Source organism: Garra rufa, chromosome 11, assembly GCF_049309525.1.
Source record: "Garra rufa chromosome 11, GarRuf1.0, whole genome shotgun sequence".
Lineage (NCBI taxonomy): Eukaryota > Metazoa > Chordata > Actinopteri > Cypriniformes > Cyprinidae > Garra > Garra rufa.
In genome coordinates, this window is record NC_133371.1 from 4,221,550 (window position 1) to 4,245,611 (window position 24,062).

Below are 24,062 nucleotides of genomic sequence, written 5' to 3' on the forward strand. Positions count from 1 at the left end.
ACTGCAATACTTTTTTATGCATTTTAGTACACTTTGAAGTATAGCCTCAGTAAACTACTAGTTTAGTAGTTTTAGACTGCAAGTATACTTGTAGCTTTTCTTTAACTGAACATTACATCATACTTTAAGTATACTACTATGCCCCTATTTAGGTATTAATTTGCATATACATATTGTTATATGAATATCTAAACAAAAAAAATCAAAAAGAAAAAAAAGGGTATCTGCTTGTAAACAAACAAACAAACAAACATTTCATTCTAGCTTCATGCATTCTTTTTTTATAAACACTTGAATGTGCTGGGTAAGTTTCATAAATAATAAATAAATAAACAACATTTTGAACAAAAAGACTATTTACGAAAATCAAAACGTAGATGGAGTTGATCAACACCCCAAAACTTGACAGTCACTACCTCTTTATGGGTCGACATTTTAGTCCATAATGTTACACAGTTTTCCATATCTATGGTTTTGATGCTGTTTAATGTCTAACGATTGTGTTAGATTACATGTGAATCTGTTGTTTCGGTTTCTTCTTTACTTGTGTTCTGGAAATTCTGTACAGAAGATGTACAATAGCGCCCCTAGCGTATAACAATGAAAACACAGATTCTCAGAGCACAAGTATAGCTCAAATATACTCAGACTTTTTCTAAGTATAAGTCAAGTATACTTAAATGTAATTTTAAGTATATTTCTGAGAAGTATATACAGTAAAGCACATTTCTGAGAAGTACATAAAATTATACTGGAAGTATACTTTCCTATTTTAAAGTATACTAATAGCACACATGAATAAACTTATTTTTGTAGGGATAGGCTACTGGGATAGGCTACTGTCAGCTGTTAACTAAACTAAACTAAAATCCCAGCAACTAAAGTAGTTAGTAATATGCACGTGAACACAATATAACCATACTGGTGTAGGCACTCCAACTGGAGGCAACTACGTAATCCAGGGATGGACAACTTTGGTCCTGGAGGGCTACTGTCCTGCAGAGTTTAGTTCCAACCCTAATCAAACACATCTGTCTTTTGCTTTCTAGTGATCTTGAAAAAGCCAATAGAAGGCAAGCTCTAATGCTTATGGTTTGTGAAAGAAGACCAGAGGCCATTTTCTTTAAATGGATGTTAATGGAGGAGAGGCGCTACTACACTGAATAAACAGCTTTTTAGAGAAATAGGTTTATCGTCTAATGAAACTGTCTATCAAGTAATTTTCAAAATGTTTTACACTAAACAATACTTTTGGATTAAATTATTTTACACAGAGTTTACACCGGAAAAAAAAAATTACATTTTATAAAAGAAGTCACTGACTTTTTGCAACAGGAGGGATTCAGCTTATGGCACTTGTTCATAAACGGTAACGGTGATTGAGTGCTGCACAACTCTGAACTGAAAATCAATGATGTCAAGGCTGTAATTTGATTGGTTGTCAAGGCACATGTAATCCATGTTGACCGTTACAAAGAGATTTAGTTAGACCAGATTTGTCAAATTATGTGGGATAATGTCAACTTCCACAGAGCCAACACTGTTGGGAAATGGTTTGCTGAGCATGAAAGAATAACAGTAGAACTCTTTCCACCCTTTCCTGAATTATATAATTTAGCATGAGGATGGAAGTATGACTATCAGGCACAAGATCAGATAACTATGTTAGATACCACAGATGCTGATTTTGAAGACATAACAGGCAATTTTTCTTCTGGTTATTTCCTGGTTAGGTATGTTTTAATGCATGGCAGCTGATTTGAGGTGGTTTAAGCTGCTCCTTAGTTCCTGAGCTGGTTATGAGCTGGTCCTGAGCAGTTGGTTTAGACCAGCTTACTGTAAACCAGCTCATGACCAACTAAGAACCAGCTTAAACCAGTTCAAACCAGCTGCCATGCTTCAAAACATACCTAACCATATGCAGTACAGGGACATCAGATGTGGCGTTGATAAAAATGTTCAACTAGAACATGTGAACTTGCAGTTTTATATGTGGAGGTACAATTTAATGTTTTTGTATAAAACCAAAGCTTTTTTTTCTTGCAATTTTACAAACTGCATGTGACTAAAACTTTAATTCAACAAATGCATAATATTCCAGTTCTTAGTATGTCATCCATAATTTCAAGTATTACTGCTCTGACCCTTGTTGGCACTGACTGTACAAGTTCATGACAGATTCTTATAGCTGTCCTGTTTAACTCCCTGGTCTTTAATGGAGAGTGTTGCTCAACATGTCTCTGCAGAATCTCCCACAGCTGCTTAGTGTTAAGGCTGAGTGAAATACATGTCCACTGAAGGATTTTAACTTTGGGAGAATGTGTATCGTCATTGTCATGTTGAAAATAAAATGCCCAAGAACATAGGGAATGAGGAGAGGGTATCTTCTGTTCCATGTTTTTGTATTGCATCACAAAGTGTAAAGTCAGGACAGCATTGATAAATCAAATACAGTTAAAGTCAAAAGTTTAAATACACCTTGCAGAATCTGCAAAATGTTAATTATTTGACCAAAATAAATGCATGTTTTGTTTTGTTTTTTCATTTAATATTGACCTGAATAAGATATTTCACATAAAATGTGTTTATATGGTCCACAACAGAAACTAATCGTTTATAAAAAATGACCCAATTCAAAAGTTTACATAAACTTAAGTCTTAATACTGTGTTGTTCCCTGAATGATTGATCAACTGCTGTGTTTTTTATTTATTTATTTTATTTTTTTATGTTGTTGTTGTTCATGAGTCTCTTGTCCTGAACAGTTAAACTGCACTCTGTTCTTCAGAAAAATCCTTCAGGTCCCACAAATTCTTAGTTTTTTTTTTTTTTTTTTTTTTTTTTTTTCTCAGCATTTCTGTGTATTTGAACCCTTTCCAACAATGACTGTATGGTTTTTAGATCCATCTTTTCATGCTGAGGACAACTAAGGGACTCATATGTAACTATTATAGAAGATTCAAACGCTCACTGATGCTCCAGAAGTACTGCCCTTCAGAAACTACAGAAGATACTTACATGTTTCCCAGAAGACAAAATAAGTTAAAGTAATTTTCTTCTTTTTAGTTTTGGTTTAACATATTTACCTGTTGAGATATTAATTATTTGTCTCTGTCTGTATGTCTGTCTGTCTGTCTAAGTCTAAAAGACTTGGACTTCTGTCGAATGAGTTTCGACAGAGTAGCATGCATTTCATCCTCACAGATCCTCAACATCCCACAGCTGACTTAATCAAACACAGACCATCTCAAAGTCCTGCTTCCACCCCCTCTTCTGATTGGCTAGTGAAAAGCGCTGGAAAGAGTTATGCAGGGAACGCCTCTATTCCCAGAAAAATGCATGCAACTTTAAAAAAAAAAGCTTCATTTTGGATCTTAGTCCACTGTCAACAGAAAAATGGCATCTGCACATGACAGAGCAGTTTTACAGGCCATCTTTAACCCTACCAGCCCTTTGGGAGATATCCCTGGATTAAATCAAGAAGATGAGCTGACAGACGATGGTAAGACGACAATCCATAACTAGATTATTATTTACACAAACAGTGCATATGTAATGACCACAGACTTTCACTTAATGTAATGATATTGCTACAGATAGATAGATAGATAGATAGATAGATAGATAGATAGATAGATAGATAGATAGATAGATAGATAGATAGATAGATAGATAGATAGATAGATAGATAGTTTGAAATGCTCATTTCAAATATTCAAATTCTTTTTTCTCATATCTCTTTCTCTAGACAGTGCTTTTGACCCAGAGCTAGTGAAACAGGTGAAAGATCTGGAACTGCAGGGAGTTTCGGCTGCTGAGTCTGGAGACCTGCCCGCTGCTCTTCAGCATTTTAGCCAGGCCATCAGGATCCTGCCTCAGAGGGCTTCAGCCTACAACAACCGAGCCCAGACCAAACGCCTGCAGGGAGACACAAACGGTGATACATTTCTTCTTTCTCTTTCAGAATCAGCTAAAAAGGTTTCCGACTTTAATTTTTTTTGCAATTCTTATTTACATTAAAATGCCAACAACTTCAATTCATGTTGGTGCAGATTGGGAGAGATTATCACGTAATAAAGAATTATTTTCAAGTAATGTCCTTGCACAATACTACCTCAAAAATCTTTTCATAGTGCATGATTTGTAAATCAATAAATTGATGTTTGTTGCACACAACTATCATAGTTGGTTGCAGGGAAACAGATTTTAAGGCTGGGTCTATTCATCAGCAGTTTTATTAAAGGGGTGCTATTATGCTCTTTTACAAGGTTTTTATTTTGTTTTGGGGTGCCCTAGAACATGCTCTCATGCTGGTTTGAAAAACGCATTATTTTTCACATAATTTACATTATCACAATACCTTTCTCCCCAGCCTGGCACAAATGGCTTGATTAGTTCCGAGTTTTAATAAAGGTCCGCCTTCTGAAAAATAAAATGTGTTTTTTGTATGAATGTGTTAGCAGTCCTTCTGTGTTGCGACTGGCGAACATCTTAGACGGCATTTCAGTCCTGCCACTCCCCTTCTTTTCTTGTATTAGTATACTTCTTTTAAACTTAAAAATCGGAAAGTATACGTTCAGTATACTTTTTTTGAAGCTCTCAGAAATATGCTTTATATGCTTCCCAGAAATATACTGAACATTACATTTAAGTGTACTTGACTTATACTTAAAAAAAGTAGATTTGAGCTATACATGTGCTCTGAGAATCCGTGTTTTCATTGTTTTATGCTAGGGGTGCTATTGCACATCTTCTGTACAGAATTTACAAAACACAAGTGAAGAAGAAACTGAAACAACAGATGCTTCCACATGTAATTTAACACAATTTTCAGACATAACAGCATCAAAATCATAGTTATGCAAAACTGTGTAACGTTATGGAGTAAAATGTCGGCCCATGAAGAGGTAATAATGACTGTCAAGCTTTGGGTGCTGATCAACTCCATTTTAAGGAATAGTCTTTTTTTTAGCTTTTCGTCCATAATGTTGTTGTTGTTGTTGTTGTTGTTTTTTTATGAAACTTACCCACATTCAAGAGTTTATAAAAGAATGCATGAAGCTGTTCCGTCTTTTGATTTTTTGTTTGTTCAGATATTCATATAACAAAATATATAAAAAATTAATACCTAAAGAGGGACATAGTAGTATACTTAAAGTATGGTGTAAAGTTCACTTAAAGAAAACTTATGAGTATACTTGCAGTATAAAACGTCTAAACTAGTAGTTTACTGAGACTATACTTCAAAGTGTACTAGAAATGCATAAAAACGTATTTAATTAGTAAGCTATCAGTATACCTATGTTCACTTTTAGTATACTTCCAGTACACACTAAAAACATAGATGTAAACTAGTTGAGTACTCAAAGTTTACTTCTGTTATACATAAATGTATACTTTTATATATTAGAAAGTTGGGCAATTTAGTCCAAGGAGTATTGAAATAATACACTTAATGATATTTGTATACATACGCCATAAAGTATACTTAAAAAATACTTGAACGTTACTTAAGTATACTTAATAAAATAAACTTGAATATACTTATACTTTGTATATATAATATACTTACTTTGGTAAGGGCAGTCATGGTAAAAAGACTTATAAGCCAGCTAAAATGGCATGGCTGTTTCTGCAAATGCATTTTTATTTCACATTTGGTTTTATTTTGGTTCTGACAACAAACATCATAAAACCTTGTTGGACTTCTTTATCAGTCACAGGTTTGGATTTAAACAAGGCAAGTATGGAGTTAATTTTCACTGAACTGATTTACATTGCAGGTGCAATTGAAGATCTGGAGCGTGCCATTTCTCTCAGCGGCAGCGTTGGGCGATCAGCCTGCCAGGCTTTGGTTCAGCGTGGGCTCCTTCTCAGGTTGTCGGGTCGTGATGAGGAGGCTCGGGTGGACTTTGAGAGGGCAGCAGCTCTAGGCAGTGAGTTTGCTCAGCAGCAGGCTGTGATCTTGAACCCCTACGCTGCCCTATGTAACCGCATGCTGTCAGAGGTCATCAATAAATTACACAACCCAGAAATGTCAGACATGCCATAGAGATGGAAAAATATAATAATAAACATACATTTTCTGTAACAAAGGCATACATTTATTTACTTTGTACTCTGCTGGTTTGTGAATAAAGTCAAAACTTTTTCAAGTGAATGATGAAAAAACATTAAATGATCATTTTAAATATAAATCTATGTTTCAACTAGCATAAATGTGACAACAAATATGGACTTTGTAATAGCTAAAATATAACAGCACTAGAGTAAGAGATTTTTTTTTTCTTTTTTAATGAAACTTATGATTTATAATTTCAAAAAAAGTTAAAATATGACATTGAGATATTTAAGTTTTAGGTCACTAATTAATTAAATCATGTGATCCTTTGTACATATTCTAAAATCATGCTAAAGAACAACTGAAGATTTTATCCACACACTTTGTTATTATAGTGATAGTTGAAAAAAAAAAAAAAAAAAAAAAAAAATTTCTGGCATCATTTTCCCTCAGATTGCTGGTAACCACTGACTTCCATAATATAGAAAAAAAGGCTAGAGAAGTCAATGGCTACCAACATCTATTTTGCAACATTCTTCAAAATATTGTATTCTGTGTTCGACAGAAGAAATATATTTATACAGGGTTGGAACCACAAAGGGGTGATCAATGACAATGACAAATTTTCCAATTTTAGATGAATATTTTAAATCTTTTAAAGCTTGTGCATGTAACAGTAGTTTTCAGGCACTAGAGGTCAGCAAAGATCTGTCAAAAATGTATAGTTTTATAATCCTTTTAAAACAACATTCAAAGTTGACATTGACAAAAAAAAAAAAACAACATTTTAGGGCATATCTGATGAGGTCTTTGCTCGTGGCATTGATTTTATATGTACACTCTTAAACATAAAGGTGCTTCACGATGCTATAGTCGATCCTTCTTTCTAAATGGTTCCATAAAGAACCTTTAACATCTGAAGAACCTTTCTGTTTCACAAAAGGTTCTTTGTGGCAAATAAGGTTCTTCAGATTATAAAAAGGCAAGCAAGTAATGGTTCTTTAAAGAACCTTTGACTGAATGGTTCTTTGAGGAAGCAAGAATGGCTCTTCTATGGCATTGCCTTAACCTTTTGAAGCACCTTTATTTTTAAGAGTGTACACTGCTTGTGCCACAAGTTGTCACTTATTCTCCATGTGTTTTGCCAATAGTGAATACACTATTGACCAGATTCTGGAACTCTCCTCTTCTTCCCTGGAGATCTGTCATGCTGGGTAACGCCACAGGTTCACCTCTGATCTCCTTCTGATAGAAAGGACAGACCTTCAGGTGCTCTGCCATGGGGGGCATGTCTTCAAAGGCCCATTTATCCACCGGAGAGAAAAGACTGCTAAACTCCCATGCCTACATGGAGATGAGAATGGTGCAATATAAAAGTTATGTCATTGCAAAATAAATATATAAAAAAGAATAAACACTAATCATCCCAACTGGCATATAAACGTATATGCCAAATGACACATTTCACAAGAGAATACACAAGAGCACAAAAATAAATGGAGGGTGCTTTAGGTAAAGTTGTTTCTTACTAAAATTTTAAAGGTTAAATATCTATGCACCTTTAAAGCCTGTTGAGTGCATTTGTAAATCTATTGCTATTCCAGAACTCTATTCATATTGCAGACTACACCCCTACTGGTTAAATGTTAAGATCAGTTACTTGCCAGACAGTGGCTTAAGACAGAGCGTGACCACCTGTCATCCAGCAGCAAATTTTCAACAATGTGTAGCTAACTGACCTGGAGCCAGGGAGGGTAAAGTGACCCATGTATGTTCTTTCTGCTGCTCTATGACCCACATACCTCAGAGAATAGATAACAGGGCACCAATGTACTTAGGATGTTTATCATGCCCTCCGACACTGCTAATGTTCCTGAAATAAAATTAGATGGGCCTGGAAAGTATTTAAGTTTTTTTTTTTTTTTTTTTTTTCTCGGATTGAACTGTGACTACTGCACACATGGTTTTAAGACTCGTGGGAGTCTTATTAAGAACACCCACATGATTAAGTCAATATTAAACACATATTGATAATAATACGGCTGTTCCTCACATGCTCTAATAACGCTTTCACGAAAATTGGAAAATGAATCGTGTGGACTTCTTTCATTGGCAAGTTTTTTTGGAATATGAACGTTGTGTATATGTTCTCATTAGTTCATAGCTGAAACATATCTTTAGAATTACTCTGTGTATTGTAAATAACATGATATATATTTAAAATAAATAACTAATTATGCAAGTATTAAAACAATATAAACGCAAACTGGACAGAATTAATTAATTAATTTATTTATTAATTAATAAATACATTTTCAGATTAGAAAAGTTTTGAGTCCCCCCTCCCTTGCTTCACAGTGCTTTGGTCCACTGCCTGCTTCCCCCCTTTGCCTCACCTACATACGATTCCAGTAGGAGAGAACAAAGTTCTTCAGAAGTTGTGGAGCTCCAGTAAGTAGGCTGTCAAGGCTATTTTATTAACTTTAAACATCGGATGAAGTGATTTTTTTTTTTAAATACAGATGATGTCGAGTCATGAATAAATTAGCCATGACCAACAAAAAAAAAAAAAAAAAAAAAACGGTTTCCCCATGTATTTTTCCACGAGTCTGCGATGTTAACAAATATAACATTAGCTTGTTTGGTAGCTGGTTTACTACCGTATATTGTTGGATAAGTCACCACTACAACTAACGCGGTGATAAGCCTATGTGTAAACTGATACCAAGGTACCATCAAGGTAATCCTCACAAAATAATATAACGTTAACTTGTATGAATTTTGAAGCCTATATACAAACGGCAGAACTAAAAAGCTGAACTATAAACGAACTAGGCTACATCGGTCGCTCGCCTTAAACGTCACCAGCACCATGCTACCTTTTTAAAACTTATTTAGAAACATGTTCAGTATAAAGGATATACTCTGTGGATTAATTGTGTTCCATGTTACATTAATCTTTTCATATAATGAAAAAAAAAAAAAAAAAAAAAAAAAATATATATATATATATATATATATATATATATATATATATAAATTCAAAAATAAAACTAAAATGAAACGATAATAAACGGTAAGGAGTGAATAAATGAAATAATCATAACTATAACGCATATAAAAGCACCTATTTATGGACATTTCGAAATAAGGTTAATAAAAGTCATATAATATAATATGTATATTTTAATTAAAAACGAGTCTCCACGTAGTAGTCAAATAAAATCTAGTGCATGAAATTATTAAATAACAGCAAAGTGAACAAGATTAAGATTACATTTATTTTAGTGAAAGTACCACGTTTCAGCTACCAATTTGATAGAGTGGTTACACAAAATGTTTGTTTTTATCCTTGCTTCTAGAAAATTCTCAATCTTTCTGCTTTCTAACAGTTTAATGTGGCCATAAACATTTAATTGTAACATGGCTTCAAACACTATGCATCAGTACAGTTTCACCGCGACCACATAAAGTTGGTAAATGTGGTGTTGGAATAATGGAATAATGGTAATATAAATGTACCTCATCATGGTATGAACCGAGAGTCTCTGCTGGTTACATCAGTAATACAATGAGAATCTTCCATATGAAACAATTGGTTGCACAGCAAAAAAAAAAAAAAAAAAAAAAAAAATTGGTTGGCAAAGCAAACAAAAGAGAGAGAACAAAAAAAAAAAAAAAAAAAAAAAATATATATATATATATATATATATATATAGAAATATTGTCGTACGACAATATAAAATATGGTGAAGTAACTTAGTTTGGTTATTCTACAATTATTTGTACTCCAAATTATACTACTTTTAGAAAATACTATACATTGATAAACCATTTAGCAACTTGTTAGCAATCGTGTTTTTTTAAGAAACGTAACAGTAAAAAGAAAAAATCATGAATGGGGTGTAACTGTCGTATAGTAAAACGTGAAAGTATCTTGAGCTTGTGTTAACCACGGACCTTATTTAATGGATTTAACCAAAATTCCATAAAAAAAAAAAACTTATTTGACTTGGACGATGGAACCAGAAGTGCTAAAATGCTATCTCGCTTTAGGGTTTTTGCTTACAAAGTGATGTCATAGTTCCCCCACTCTACTGGAAGTTGACTGTTTAAGAAAGAGAATTCCTCTGTCCCAGATAAAACCAAAAATACTATGTAGAGGACGCAAGATAATTTAATAATTATAATAAGACTGCATGGTGAACCTAAATCATATGTAAACAACTAATCGCCGTGTACTGTTTGCCAGATAAAATGATAGAGAAAAGAAAAACAGACATAAGATATTTTTTCAGTGCACCGTAATGCCAAGTATGTACAAAATGTCCCCATATTAAGGCACTTGTGTCCCTTTAAAAAATTGATCTTGAGAAATTTTGTTCATTGTCCTCCACAACTGTTAGATGCAATTTATGCCCATGATTAGCTTACACAAAAACATCCTAGCAATAGTTTAAGGTTATAAGATAAAACACTAATAAAATATTCCTAGCATTTTAGGAACTGTTTTCCAAACAGGAACATACACTAATGTTTGAGGAGCATTTTATGTTTGCTGAGTTCATGGTGTTTTAGTCAAAAAAGAAAAAAAAAATCTTAAGGATTCTTATAAATGTCTGGTTTGTGTTCCCTGGAAAAAAATAACAGCATTCCGGTTTATGCGAGAAAGGCATTTACCTTTTTTCGGGCCCTCCAGGTAAATCCACCATGGGAATATGTCTTTTTCTCCCATTTGAGGGACACCATGCCCTTCTGCTGCAGAACAGTGCTGCACACTTCCCTCATTAGTTGGGAAACCTGAGATAGACGATCCAAAGACACGCTATCCAGAAAACTCACTATGTGATGTAAGATCTCGAAAGGAAGTCTGCTCAAAGAATCCAAATTCCTTGCTCGTTTACGTTCACTGTTAACGGTTTTTACTCCTTTGTAAAGTGACGCTGCCACATCTGGTTGTAAGATAAAAGTGCTAAGATCTGTATCATAGCTTACGGTAGCCCGATATTTAGATGGTCGAAATTGCTTCTGGCTAAAGGTGCAACCAAGGTAAGCCAGCGGGCACCTCTGTAAAAACCAGCCAGTAAGACATGACTGTATGTCTCCGTGCACATTCCTGAAGTGCCAGGGGTATTCATCACGCCTGAAGGCATGACAGCACAGGTAAGTAAAGGCTGAGCAGGATTTATTGTGTCTCCTAGTCACACATTCGGTCTGAATCTGCACATGTAGGTTTTGACGCTGGTCTGCAACAACATCGGCCAAAGATGCATCACTTTTGAAAGGAGCAGAATGGAAGTCATAGGTCTGGGTGCCAAAGTCAAGATACAGCCCGTCAATTCCAACAGTCTCGCATATCTGATGACCTTTTAGTTCTCTTTCTAGACAACACAGCAGTGTAGTCTCTACCTCATTCGCCTTTGGGAGCTCTTCAATAGCAATGCCTAAATCAGATGTGTCCACATTTTGGTCTGCCTTCTTAACTACTTGTGATGGATCCTTGAGGTGGCTACGCTTGGCTTTGTAGCTAGTAGGGACATTGAAAGAGTGTATGGTTTGAACTTCGATGGGCTCTAAATTTCCATAAACAAAATCTTTTTCTTTAGGTGTGCAAGCAGCCAGCTGGCCAAAGTTGATAAGCATGCATCCATTGTGCACCAGATACATATTATAATCAGCCACGTTGACCTCTTTACGGAGTCTGTCAAGAACGCCAAGGGGCTAAACCTGTTCTGGCAATCGCTGCATCGTATGAATTCTGATGGGTCACCTTTGGGTCTTCCTTCTCCTTATTTGGACAACTTTTATCCTCTAAATTCTTCACCGTTTGCTCGCATCCCTCCTTTTCTTTCGCAAACATTCTCTCCCACATCCCGTAATTCTCCAAACAGGCCACATCTTTACTCTTAGCCAGGGCCAGCCTTTCCTCTTGGGTTAGTTCCTGTACCTCTTCCCCATTAAGACTATTCTCCAACATCTCTTCTGGGTTTAAGTTCTGAGACTCCCATTGCTCTGGATCAACACCTCCTACCGCTCCGTCCAGTGGCACTTCAGGCTCCTCCATCTTCTCTATCAATTCAGGGAAGAGTGTCTTCATCTGAATTGAACTAAACAGAATCTTCTGATCTCTAAGGGCCATAGCAAGATCCAACTGACTCATGCAGTCTGGTTCCTGGAGGGCATTTCTGTAGAAGGTGGTATCGGTCTCGTTCACAGGCCATCGGTTCCATTCCAGGGTACAAATGATGACACTGGCAGGACACACTTCTAGGTGCTGGGCAAGTCTTTGACGAGTCATGGTCACGGGACAGCCATACCCAGAGTTAATGCAGGGTACAGTTTCCTTAGGGCAGAGAAGACGATGCTCATCCTCTTTACAAAGGTGGAAGGCAGCCCCGCATTGCAGGCGGCAGGAAATGAAGACGCATGATGTGGGGATGTCTACGGGAATCTTGCAGTGCTGGTTATGACATTTTTCGCAGTGTGGATGAAGACCAGAACTGGAAGTCCTATTCTTGCCCTGGAGGTGACAATCCAATACATGTATTTGTTGCCCACAAGATAACCATTATTGTACTTACATTGTTTGATACATAACACTTGCTTGTTTGAAAGCAATAAGTACATGACAACTTTGAAACTCGAAGCTTACCATGACTGTTGATATTTCTTGTGTTTGAAAATAGACTCTGTAATGAGACAAGGGAATAAACGCTGAAAGAAAACAAGTCTCGGAAATGTTCCAGTGTTGCTATTGTCTAGACGATTATTGACTTGTCTTTCTGGAATAGACACAACATAAAACCACATAACAAGGCAATTCTCAGACTGCACTGAATAAATATTTACATATTCGTCTAGAAAGGATTGTCTGATGAGCATAAAACCTAAAGACTTTTGCTTAGATAAGCATAAAAATAATACTAGAACTTCTAAGAAAAAACTTTATAATAACCATAGCTTCAAAAACCCCATTAGACAATATTTGAATCTCAAACAGTAAACAGGTTTACCTATTGTTATGACAATACACATGCAACAATTAGTATTCTTCACTGAGAGACACCAGAAAGACATACTCCTAGATGGATTTGTAATTGTTAATGCTCTTTAGCATAAATACTGGTCAGTCTCACTTACCTTTGCCTGCCCTGGCGATGTTGATGACTTGTGTCTGTGTGGATGTAAATACCTCTCCTCTGTTCAGCTGTTATAAATAGACAAACAGGCAAGTCAGACTAAGCCTATGAGAAACAAGGTTATATTATGTGTATACTGTGCTAACTGATTGCCAAGAATGATCAATATATTTTGAATTACCACTCAAAAATGAGCATAATAGCTGTTTATTTGAAAAGAGTTTTGGACTGGTCAGTGCATATGAGAGAATTGATAAGAGGAGGCAAATATGTTAATCCATAAATAGCAAATTATTCAAATAATAATAATAATAATAAAAATCCATGCCTTTTCAGTTATTGTACCTACTCTTCCATGTATATATGTGAATATTTAGCTGAATTTTAAAAAGCAAAATAATAATTTTAGTACACATACTATCCACTAGATGTCAGTACTGTCCTTCCATGTAGATTGTGGAGCATTACAGGATAACATTATTAGCCTATAAGGACATAATTTAAAAATAAAGAAATTTTTTCTGCTTTCATTTATTTAACCATCCTTGATTTATGCAATTTTATCCAGGATTTTTAATTTAATTTTTTTAATCTCAGAATTGACTTTATTTGTCTGTCATTGCTTTTAAAAATACCGTCCAAAAACAAGTTGTGCCTTAAAATCAACAATGACCTTATTAGCATCCTTGGAGTATAAAAACAAATTAATCAGATGTCAGCTCTGAAGTGAAGTCAGTCGATGAAATGAAAACTGCTGATGCCTCATCAATGAAATTTTCAGTCGATGAGCTTCTCACGTTTATTCAACCTGAAGAAGAAAAAAGCCCCCATGCACGCAGGTGTCTATGGTCATATAAATTTAGCCCATCAACAACAAATCTGCATCCAGTCTCAAGCTATTAATGTCAAAAAGTAATTAAAGCCACCTTGCAATGATGTCTTTACTGCTAATACTACTTAATTAGGAAAGGGATTTTATAGGTCCCCCCGGGACATGAAACTTTGTCTAATTTTGCTACATTAATGAAGAAAGTTTTAAGCAGGACAAAATGAGGGAAATTGAAAACGAGGCATTATAGTCAAGCTGTTTTTACAACCAGACAGACTAATAACAGATTAGAGCACCAGCTAGAGCCTTAAGAGGAAGAGGTGACCGCAGGTCAGTGCATCAAATGGAAAAACATCAGCTCATTAAGGTCAGGCTGCACTGAATGTCAAAGCTCTCTGTCATAGCTCAGTGAAAGATGAGTCTGACCGAAACTGCGGATTTAAAATAACTTTAATATTTTGGCAATGATGCAGTCAGGAGGTCAACGTTTGGCTGGTTTGTTTTGTCAGAAAGACTTACTGCTGGTAAATGCTGCACCTTCTTGCTTTGATGGTCATTGAAAATGAGCTCTTTCAGGAAAAACAACGGGTATTACGAGAGGGAAAATTCTGGGTCTTGTACATTCAAGATTAACTAGTAACTGCTGTTTGAAATTAAGGGAAATGCTACCTCTTTCTCCAGGTTTATTGGAACTCCTTGGGTGCACCCATATGGTATCCTTTTTGACCTTTAAAAAGCATAATTCTAGTGGTGGATAATCAGGCTTATGTGAAAAACTAACACACAAAGGCCTTTAAAAGCCTTTAAGTATTTCGTAACTTCAAAATTAGCATAACAAATTTACAATAAAATCTGACGGATGATTTCTGTGCATTCAGGCTGCCAATGAGATGAACTTTTATATCACAGATTGACAAAAAGGCAACCAAATGTCACCTAGCTACAAACTGGTTGAGATAATTCAGCATCGGTGCTTCTGTTAGAACAGTGTGTGTGTTTTGGAGTGTGTGTACACTTATTCTTGTGTGAGTGTGTTTGCTGTTATGGAGCTACGAGATAAGAGGCCTGTTCCTGATAAGAGAACTGAACAGACTTCTGGGAGATGGCACATGTGGTTCACTTTGGCCGACTGATGGAAACATGGTCTATTTAACACACCCCATTTATCCTTGCTCCATATTTCACCTTCGGCTTTATGCCAGTCGCAGCAGTGCACCTTGGTAATCTTTTCTTGTTTGGTATGAATTATAGTGTTTGTGTGTTTTGAAAGGTGTGGAAAGAAGGCTTCATCTGTTTACTCTCTTTGCATCCCACCTTGGTTTGCGGACCTGAACACATCAAATTTGAAAAGAATGACATAATTTCATGAAAAGACACCAAACTGCAAAGATTAAGCGGTGCATCCATACAGTTGGCTTTTCACATGCCATGTAGACTTTCCATGCAATAATAGCAGACATATGGATGCCTTGCATGGAATTTCAATCAAACCTATTTGATTATCAAATTCTGCAAAAACACAAAAATAGACTTTATTTTTATTCATTTATTTTTGAGGATGTTCACACTGCTCTTCTCCATACAGCAGAAGCTCACTGCGGCTATAAAGTATAAATGAACATTATGAAAGTCAGGAAATAATTAAAAATGGTGAACTATTTTCTTTAACAAGCTAAAAATATCAACCCTACCTAACACCTTAATCTAATATGAATTTCTTTTTTTTTTTTTTTTTTCTATTCTGCATTGAGGGAGTGACTGTGTTGTCTGTGTCTGTGTCTGTGTCTGTGTTGACTCCCCAGTAAAACTAATGTTCTGAGAGAAATGGCCCTGTGTACCGCGCACCAAGAAACTAAAAGCAGCCAATTGGAAAAAAAAAAACTTGCCTTTGGCGACATTGGTGAAAAATTAGATAACTGACTCATATCTAAGTAAAATGTCCAGTTAGTGGCACTAAAAGTGAGTTCAGTTTGATCTGAAACAGATGAATGTGAATCTGGAAATGTTTTATTGCATTGTTTGTTTATATTGTGGCAGTTTGGAAAGTAAATATCCATGAAATAAGTGGCACTAGAACGTAAATTCTCTATTGCTTCCGAAAAGAACACGCAACCCTAAACCTAACCGTTAGTGTTTGCAAAATCAAAAGTGACACAAAAACTCATTTACTGAAGCAATCGTGTCACTTTAGCTGGCTTTTATTGTGACTCGTATTTCATGAGACGCAAAAGTTTACTACAATACCTGGGGCCTCATTTATAAAACTTTCTTACGCACTGATTTGATCTTAGAGTGTTCGTACGATCAAATCCACGTCAAAGTACAGATTTATAAAAACCGTCTTTGACGTGGAAAAGTACTTATCTCCACGTCAGATTCCAGCTTGGCGTACGACCGTTTCCTTGTGGTAATGCCTGGTATTGCAAATAGTTCAGCCTTACTATAATTTTTACTTGCTTCTTTTTTACTTGCTTCTTTTTTACTTGCCATTGTCACAGAGTTTTTGCTTTAGGAATGAGCTCATTTTATATGTTAATTAATTTAGCAGGGGCGTTTCGATGGCGGAACATTCAGCTGCACACAATTCCACGATCATTTGTGATGTATAACCGAATGACTGGCGTACGCATGGATTTCATGGTACGTTCGTTTTCTCTGAATCGCTCTTACGATCAAATCAGAAAAGTTCTTAGATAAAATCAAGGATGGTTTCTACGCAAGTCTTTATAAATGAGGCCCCTGGTGTATTAAGGCCACAGTCTACACAAGGAGCTGGTTATGTGATGCAAATATCAAAATGCATTAGTCTGCAAATCATGCACTATTGTACAAGTGTTTAGAGGTCATATGTAGCAGGATAGCTCACTTGGACCAGACAACTAAAAATTAGGGGGGGAGGGGGTTGACTTTAATAGCTTAGTGATTTTCTTTTCTCTCTCTTTCAGGAATGCACAACCCAAATTTTGCAGTGAACTGCAGTGAATGTGCAATACACCATGTGATCTAACAAAATCACACAGGTCACCATGTACATTTTTTGGAGTTCCTGATTGACACAATCACACTGGATGATCCAAGGTCTGATTTGTTCAATTTATATATATTTTGAACAGTTTAAGGGGCATATTTTTCCATTTTAACACTCTCATGTAAGAACATTTTTCTCCTTCACTCTGCATCTGTTTTCTAACTGTGCAACATAAGCACAGGAGACGGAGTCAACAACCTAATGCTCTGATTAGTTGTTAATAATTCTAAGGTCTCACTTCATATATACATATATTTTCAGATTTATGTAGAATTTCTCACACATGATCAGTCATATCATTATATTCAAGCACATATTCATATTATATTCATAACAATTTTTATAAAATAATTATTTAATGAAGGTTACACATAACACTGTCACATTTTTGTTCAAGGAAGATGAAAAAGGTTCCAAAGAGGGTTCAAATAACAAAAAAAAGACCGGTCCATGAACTAAAAAAAAAAAATGAAGGGCTTAAATACAGCGGGATAATGAACTCAAAGATGAACAGCGGTGAACTAATCAATCAGTAAACATTGTATCTAATGCTGCCTTCACATGCTATTGGAATTATCATAAATACAAATTTCCTAGTCAAAAATACGACATGAAGAGCATACCCAGTTGTATTTACAACTGGGTGTCAGGATTTGGATGGACCTGTTGGATGGACTTGTTTTGCTTTGTTTTCCTCCCCATGTTCTCCCCTTGACCCTGTTTTCCCCTGTTTCTCACATGTTCATATTTTGTCCTTCCTGTTCTCATCTAGTCTGATTAGTTCTATTTGATTCATCTGTGTTCCTTTGATTACCCCTTGTATTTAAGTTCTAGTCCTTGCTTTCTGTCTCTGTTGAGTCTGTTTGTGTGCCATTCTTTGTTCCTTTTGTGAAATACTTTTTTTTTTTTTTTAAATCTCCTTCATTCCTTCTGGCAGCGAATCATGACAGTGGGAAACTCTGAGAAACTCTGAAACTTTAAATATGGCGGAGGAGAGAATCATAGCAGTAGTACTGTGAAGTTTTATTTGTTTTTTCTCACAAGATCTACTTTGCTTTCTCCTGCCATAACACTCATGTATATTTACATATATAAATAACCATTCAGTGCATATTGTATGTATTAAACACAGCAAAAATAGCATTTATTTGACCGAAATTTAGGAATCGTCAGCCAGCTGAATATCTAGAAAGCACTGTGAATGTTTAAATGGCTACCAATGAATGGGATGCTACATTTTATTTAAAACCTTTTGGATGTCTTTTAATCTAAACCTTTCGACTTTAATAAAATTATGTTCTTTCTGACAACAAATCGCTTGAACACGACTAACTTGCAATTACAACTTCAGAAGTGCGATGTAGGAAATTTCCGATAGGACTTGAAGGTAGCAATAGGACTGTTGGAAAACTGAACAACTGAGGAAAACAAACTCAAAGTCCATGAAAATGCAGATTTTGTGCATGTACAGTCGTGGCCAAACGTTTTGAGAATTACATAAATATTGGAAATTGGAAAAGTTGCTGCTTAAGTTTTTATAATAGCAATTTGCATATAGTCCCGAATGTTATGAAGAGTGATCAGATGAATTGCATAGTCCTTCTTTGCCATGAAAATTAACTTAATCCCGAAAAAAACTTTCCACTGCATTTCATTGCTGTCATTAAAGGACCTGCTGAGATCATTTCAGTAATCGTCTTGTTAACTCAGGTGAGAATGCTGACGAGCACAAGGCTGGAGATCATTATGTCAGGCTGATTGGGTTAGAATGGCAGACTTGACATGTTAAAAGGAGAGTGATGCTTGAAATCATTGTTCTTCCATTGTTAACCATGGTGACCTGCAAAGAAACACGTGCAGCCATCATTGCGTTGCATAAAAATGGCTTCACAGGCAAGGATATTGTGGCTACTAAGATTGCACCTAAATCAACAATTTATAGGATCATCAAGAACTTCAAGGAAAGAGGTTCAATTCTTGTTAAGAAGGCTTCAGGGCGTCCAAGAAAGTCCAGCAAGCGCCAGGATGGTCTCCTAAAGAGGATTCAGCTGCGGGATCGGAGTGCCACCAGTGCAGAGCTTGCTCAGGAATGGCAGCAGGCAGGTGTGAGCGCATCTGCACGCACAGTGAGGCCAAGACTTTTGGAAGATGGCCTGGTGTCAAGAAGGGCAGCAAAGAAGCCACTTCTCTCCAAAAAAAAAAAAAACATCAGGGACAGATTGATCTTCTGCAAAAAGTATGGCGAATGGACTGCTGAGGACTGGGGCAAAGTCATATTCTCTGATGAAGCCTCTTTCCGATTGTTTGGGGCATCTGGAAAAAGGCTTGTCCGGAGAAGAAAAGGTGAGCGCTACCATCAGTCCTGTGTCATGCCAACAGTAAAGCATCCTTAGACCATTCATGTGTGGGGTTGCTTCTCATCCAAGGGAGTGGGCTCACTCACAATTTTGCCCAAAAACACAGTCATGAATAAAGAATGGTACCAAAACACCCTCCAACAGCAACTTCTTCCAACAATCCAACAACAGTTTGGTGAAGAACAATGTATTTTCCAGCACGATGGAGCACCGTGCCATAAGGCAAAAGTGATAACTAAGTGGCTCGGGGACCAAAACGTTGAAATTATGGGTCCATGGCCTGAAAACTCCCCAGATCTTAATCCCATTGAGAACTTGTGGTCAATCCTCAAGAGGTGGGTGGACAAACAAAAACCCACTAATTCTGACAAAGTCCAAGAAGTGATTATGAAAGAATGGGTTGCTATCAGTCAGGATTTGGCCCAGAAGTTGATTGAGAGCATGCCCAGTCGAATTGCAGAGGTCCTGAAAAAGAAGGGCCAACACTGCAAATACTGACTCTTTGCATAAATGTCATGTAATTGTTGATAAATGACTTTGAAACGTATGAAGATGCTTGTAATTATATTTCAGTACATCACAGAAACAACTGAAACAAAGATCTAAAAGCAGTTTAGCAGCAAACTTTGTGAAAACTAATATTTGTGTCATTCTCAAAACTTTTGGCCGCGACTGTAGGTAGGTGCATGTATGCAAGCCTGTGTTGCAACCATACTGAATAATGTTCTCACTTTCTGTGGTAATGTATACTCATATACCCTTCATTATAACAGTTACTACCACAGACATGTAACAGTAACAGTGTTATAATATCAAACCTAATTACATTTAGAGAAGCAAATATGTGGGCAACTGTGTCTGTATATTATGTCTCCAGATAAAGAAAGCTACACCTACAGACCCAGCTTTCCTTTGCCTCCATTTTTGATCTCTTAGTAGCAAAAGTTATTTCACTGGAAATGGACGTATACAGTTTTCTGCTGTGCCGTTAACAAGTTTATTTAAGATATATGAGTATAATTTAAATATGTGTTTTGGCAGTACTTCAAATATTCATTACATTTTTGTTTGTATTCTTCTTCTGCCTGAGCTTTAGATACATATAGGCTAATCATTTCTAAATTAACTTGGAGTCTATGGCTTTAACAGGCAGACAATCTATGTAATGATTTTTTTTTTTTTTTTTTTTAGTTTTTCTAAAATGACTTTCTTTTCCTCTTCCTCTCCTGAATTCTGACGGTAATACTGTCACGGTTCATGCATCTGCCGTGTTCTCAGGTCTTGTGATCATGTGTCTGTCTGTGTTGTTTATCATGCCATGTGCTCTGTCTCGTGATCATGTGTCTGTCTGTGTTGTTCGTCATGCTCATTCAGGCAGCTGCCAATCAGTCCTCACAGGTGTCTCACATTACTGCTGGTTATTTATACTCATCTCACACGCATCTTCTCTGTCGGTAGTTCATTCTGGATGTTCGTCTTCGTTGTGGATTGTCTTGGTCGTGTTCGTCATCTGTGGATGTGTATTTCGTTCGTGTCTGGAGTCTGGAGTTGTGTCTTCACGGGATCATCACTTCACGTCTACACCTGCCATCGAGTCACTGTCAGCGCCCACTGCACCTGAGAGTTTGTTCATCTGTGTTTGTTTAATAAACGTCTTTCACTTCACTTGCATTTGCTTCCTCCCTTTATTGCACCGTGACAAATACAATAATCTTAATAATATTTTACCAAGGTAGCCATAGCTTCTGTACACCCTAGCATTGTCATTATACCAAGATTTTAATATTGCATACTACAGCAAACAATAAATACTCTATTGAACAAACGCTTTTATTTAAAAAAGTTAAATATTAATGTAAATATTAACTCATGTCAAAATATGACAATGGCTTAAGACGTTCACTGTGCAGTATTTTACTGCTTATAAGCAGTAAGAAATTAATTAATTTGCTAATAACAGCCCTTGCTGATAACAGCTCTGTCAGACTAAATTAATACGGAGAAAGCAGATTTTGACAAATCTTTATTTTATTTTTTTGTCCTGTCTGTGTACATTCAGCTTTTTACTGTAAAATTATGATAGATTTATTTAGGCTGTCCTTTACAGTTATTGACGCTTTCAGAGTTGTCCTATAATATTTAAGTACTATTTTGTGTATTGTTTGACTTGAGAGGAAAAAACATGGCTTTCTAAACAAAAGTGATGCTATTCAATACTTGTCCACTAGTAGGCAGTTATATCAAAGCAGTCTTGCAATGCTTCTCTCGTTTAGAGTTAAAGAATACTACAGAGTTAACCATCTTCAACTTCACAAGACTTTTCATGTGTCAAATCCTTCTGAGAAGAGCGAATAGCTGTCAGTTTTATGTATGCTGGGATTGTGTCTGGTCTGGAATCTGCAGGGTGTTTTGTGGGTGTATCGTGTCTGGTGTCTGCTTCTGGAGGGTAGTTTTTCAGCAGCTAGCACAGAAGGGCACACCAGCATCCAGATGGCTACAGTGAGTAAACTCTTCTGCTCTAACACTTAAACTAGAAAAAAGTTGAATTTGGCAGGATTATTATTTTTCTTCATTTGAAAGCATGTTTTTTTTTTGTTTTTTTTTTTTCTTTTTCTTCCCAGCACTGAGACTTTCATTGATTGATTTCAAGTGTAGTTGTCACTCGTTTTGCATGGAAGTATTATGTGAATGGAAAAAAAGAAGAAGAAATAATATGCCCAGTCCTTATAAATATAACATTTGTATAAAACAAACTTTTCAACAAGTTTTTGCTACCTAAACAACTGACAAAAACATACTTGTGGGAACTTTTTCGCAACACACAAGCCCCTGCCGCTAAAGTGCCCTTAGGTATGAATCCCATGAAAAACATGATGAAAAAGCTGAAAGATGAGAGACTGAAAAACATGTGACATGTTTGCGATTGCATTTGTATGTCACATTTGCTTTTGTTCATACTATCGGGTAGCTTTAGGTGTAATGCACATGGTACATTATTTTAAAACGTCCCGGAGCATTAGAGTCATAGCACCATTCAACAGAAGTCAGAACTGCAGTAACACATACAAAACCAACGTCAAATTAATCTATTCCATGGGGGAAAAAAAATAACAGCACCACTTAGTGGACATTTCACATCAAATACGTCACAAAAAGTACATGACCGTTTTTTTCATAAGAACAGTTTGAGTTTTTTTAAGTGGTGTAACCATTTAGAAAAAAAAAAATAATAATAATATTTACCTTATACTTAACCTTAAAATAAATACAAATATGCTACTTTCCTTCTTTCTTGGGACAGACTCACCATTTTAACAGTTTTAGCTTTATGTACCATAAAAATAACAATTCATTTTATTTCAGGAAATGAAACATTCGTCTTAGAAGGGGTGTATTTGTGAGTATGATTTTGTATGCACTTTTTTATCAAATAAATTAATACGTACAGACAAATAATGTGTAAACTTTCTCTTTTGTATATAAAAGTTACTAGGTTTCATGGTTGAGAAAGACACACACAGAAGCATATACAAAATCATCACAAGCAGTTTTTTTTTAACATTAATAAATGTAGTTACTAGATAATATGGAGGCAATTAAAACTTAACTTGAGTTATGCTAAGCATAGTTATAAACAAGAATTTACACATAAAGTGCATAAAACATTAAATAAAATCTCAAATGCATTTCCAAGCTCTCTGTTCTTACAATCACACCAGCTATAAAGTGATTTTTTTCTTCTTCCACATAAGAACCTCAAAGAGCCAAATATATGGCATCCAGTCTTTTTTAGCCTTTGTGATATGAGATCATCAAAGGTGTTTGTTTCCCAGACGTGTTTTGAGGAATTCCATCGGTCTTGTGTGATGTTTTGTTTTAAGCCAGAATAACGGAATCTTTTATATTTGATAGAAGCATTTCAACCGAGTACATTTGTATTTTATTTGCAATGATAAAAACAATGCATAGACATGTGCTGACATGAACACTGCAGTATATATTGCCTGCATTATTGTGAACCTACATTTATTCTACGATTAAGCATATGTATTGTGGCTTTATGACATAAACGTTACATTGTTTGTTAGCTAGAACAGAAATGACAATAAACGTTGACAGTTGTAATATTTTCTAAGTCATGGAAAAAGTATATTAGAATATGAAGTCATCAGCTTAGTAACATGCTAATGTGTTAATCAAGTTCATTGTGTGCTTCATGTTAAGAATATTAAGGTGCCCATTTAGAGTGTGAACTGAATCAGCTAGTCAAAATACAGCTGGTCACCAGCATAGATTGGGTGTATGCTATTGTCTCCACCTTTAAATGGAGTGTACCGTTAGTTCTGGCAGGTCACATTAGTCAAGCACTCAGCTGATCCATGTCTACCTATAGCAAGGGTCACCAAACTTGATCCTGGAGGGCCGGTGTCCTGCAGAGTTTAGCTCCAACTTGCCTCAACACAGCTGCCTGGAAGTTTCAAGTATACCTATTAAGACCTTGATTAGCTGGTTCAGGTGTGTTTGATTAGGGTTGGAGCTAAACTCTGTAGGGACACCGGCCCTCCAGGACAGAGTGTGGTGACCCCTGACCTATAGGAATAGGATGCCAATCATATTTTTCCTTATAAGGCAAAGTTCCTTTAAGGCAG

At 36.0% G+C, this 24,062-nt stretch overlaps 2 protein-coding genes across 2 annotated transcripts; one reads left to right on the top strand and one right to left on the bottom strand.

The window, feature by feature from the left end:
- Positions 1-3,342: 3,342 nt before the first annotated feature.
- Positions 3,343-6,196, top strand: ttc36 (tetratricopeptide repeat domain 36). The gene is made up of 3 exons (XM_073850844.1): positions 3,343-3,501; positions 3,748-3,936; positions 5,783-6,196. Exons 1-3 carry the CDS (start codon positions 3,396-3,398, stop codon positions 6,049-6,051), a joined length of 564 nt encoding a protein of 187 aa, XP_073706945.1. The 5' UTR covers positions 3,343-3,395; the 3' UTR covers positions 6,052-6,196.
- A 968-nt stretch (positions 6,197-7,164) lies between these two features.
- Positions 7,165-15,458, bottom strand: LOC141346149 (F-box only protein 40). The gene is given in 5 exon segments (XM_073851063.1): positions 7,165-7,404; positions 10,741-11,773; positions 11,775-12,580; positions 15,327-15,356; positions 15,438-15,458. Coding segments are annotated over 5 exon segments (2,109 nt in total). The 3' UTR covers positions 7,165-7,185.
- Positions 15,459-24,062: the final 8,604 nt, after the last annotated feature.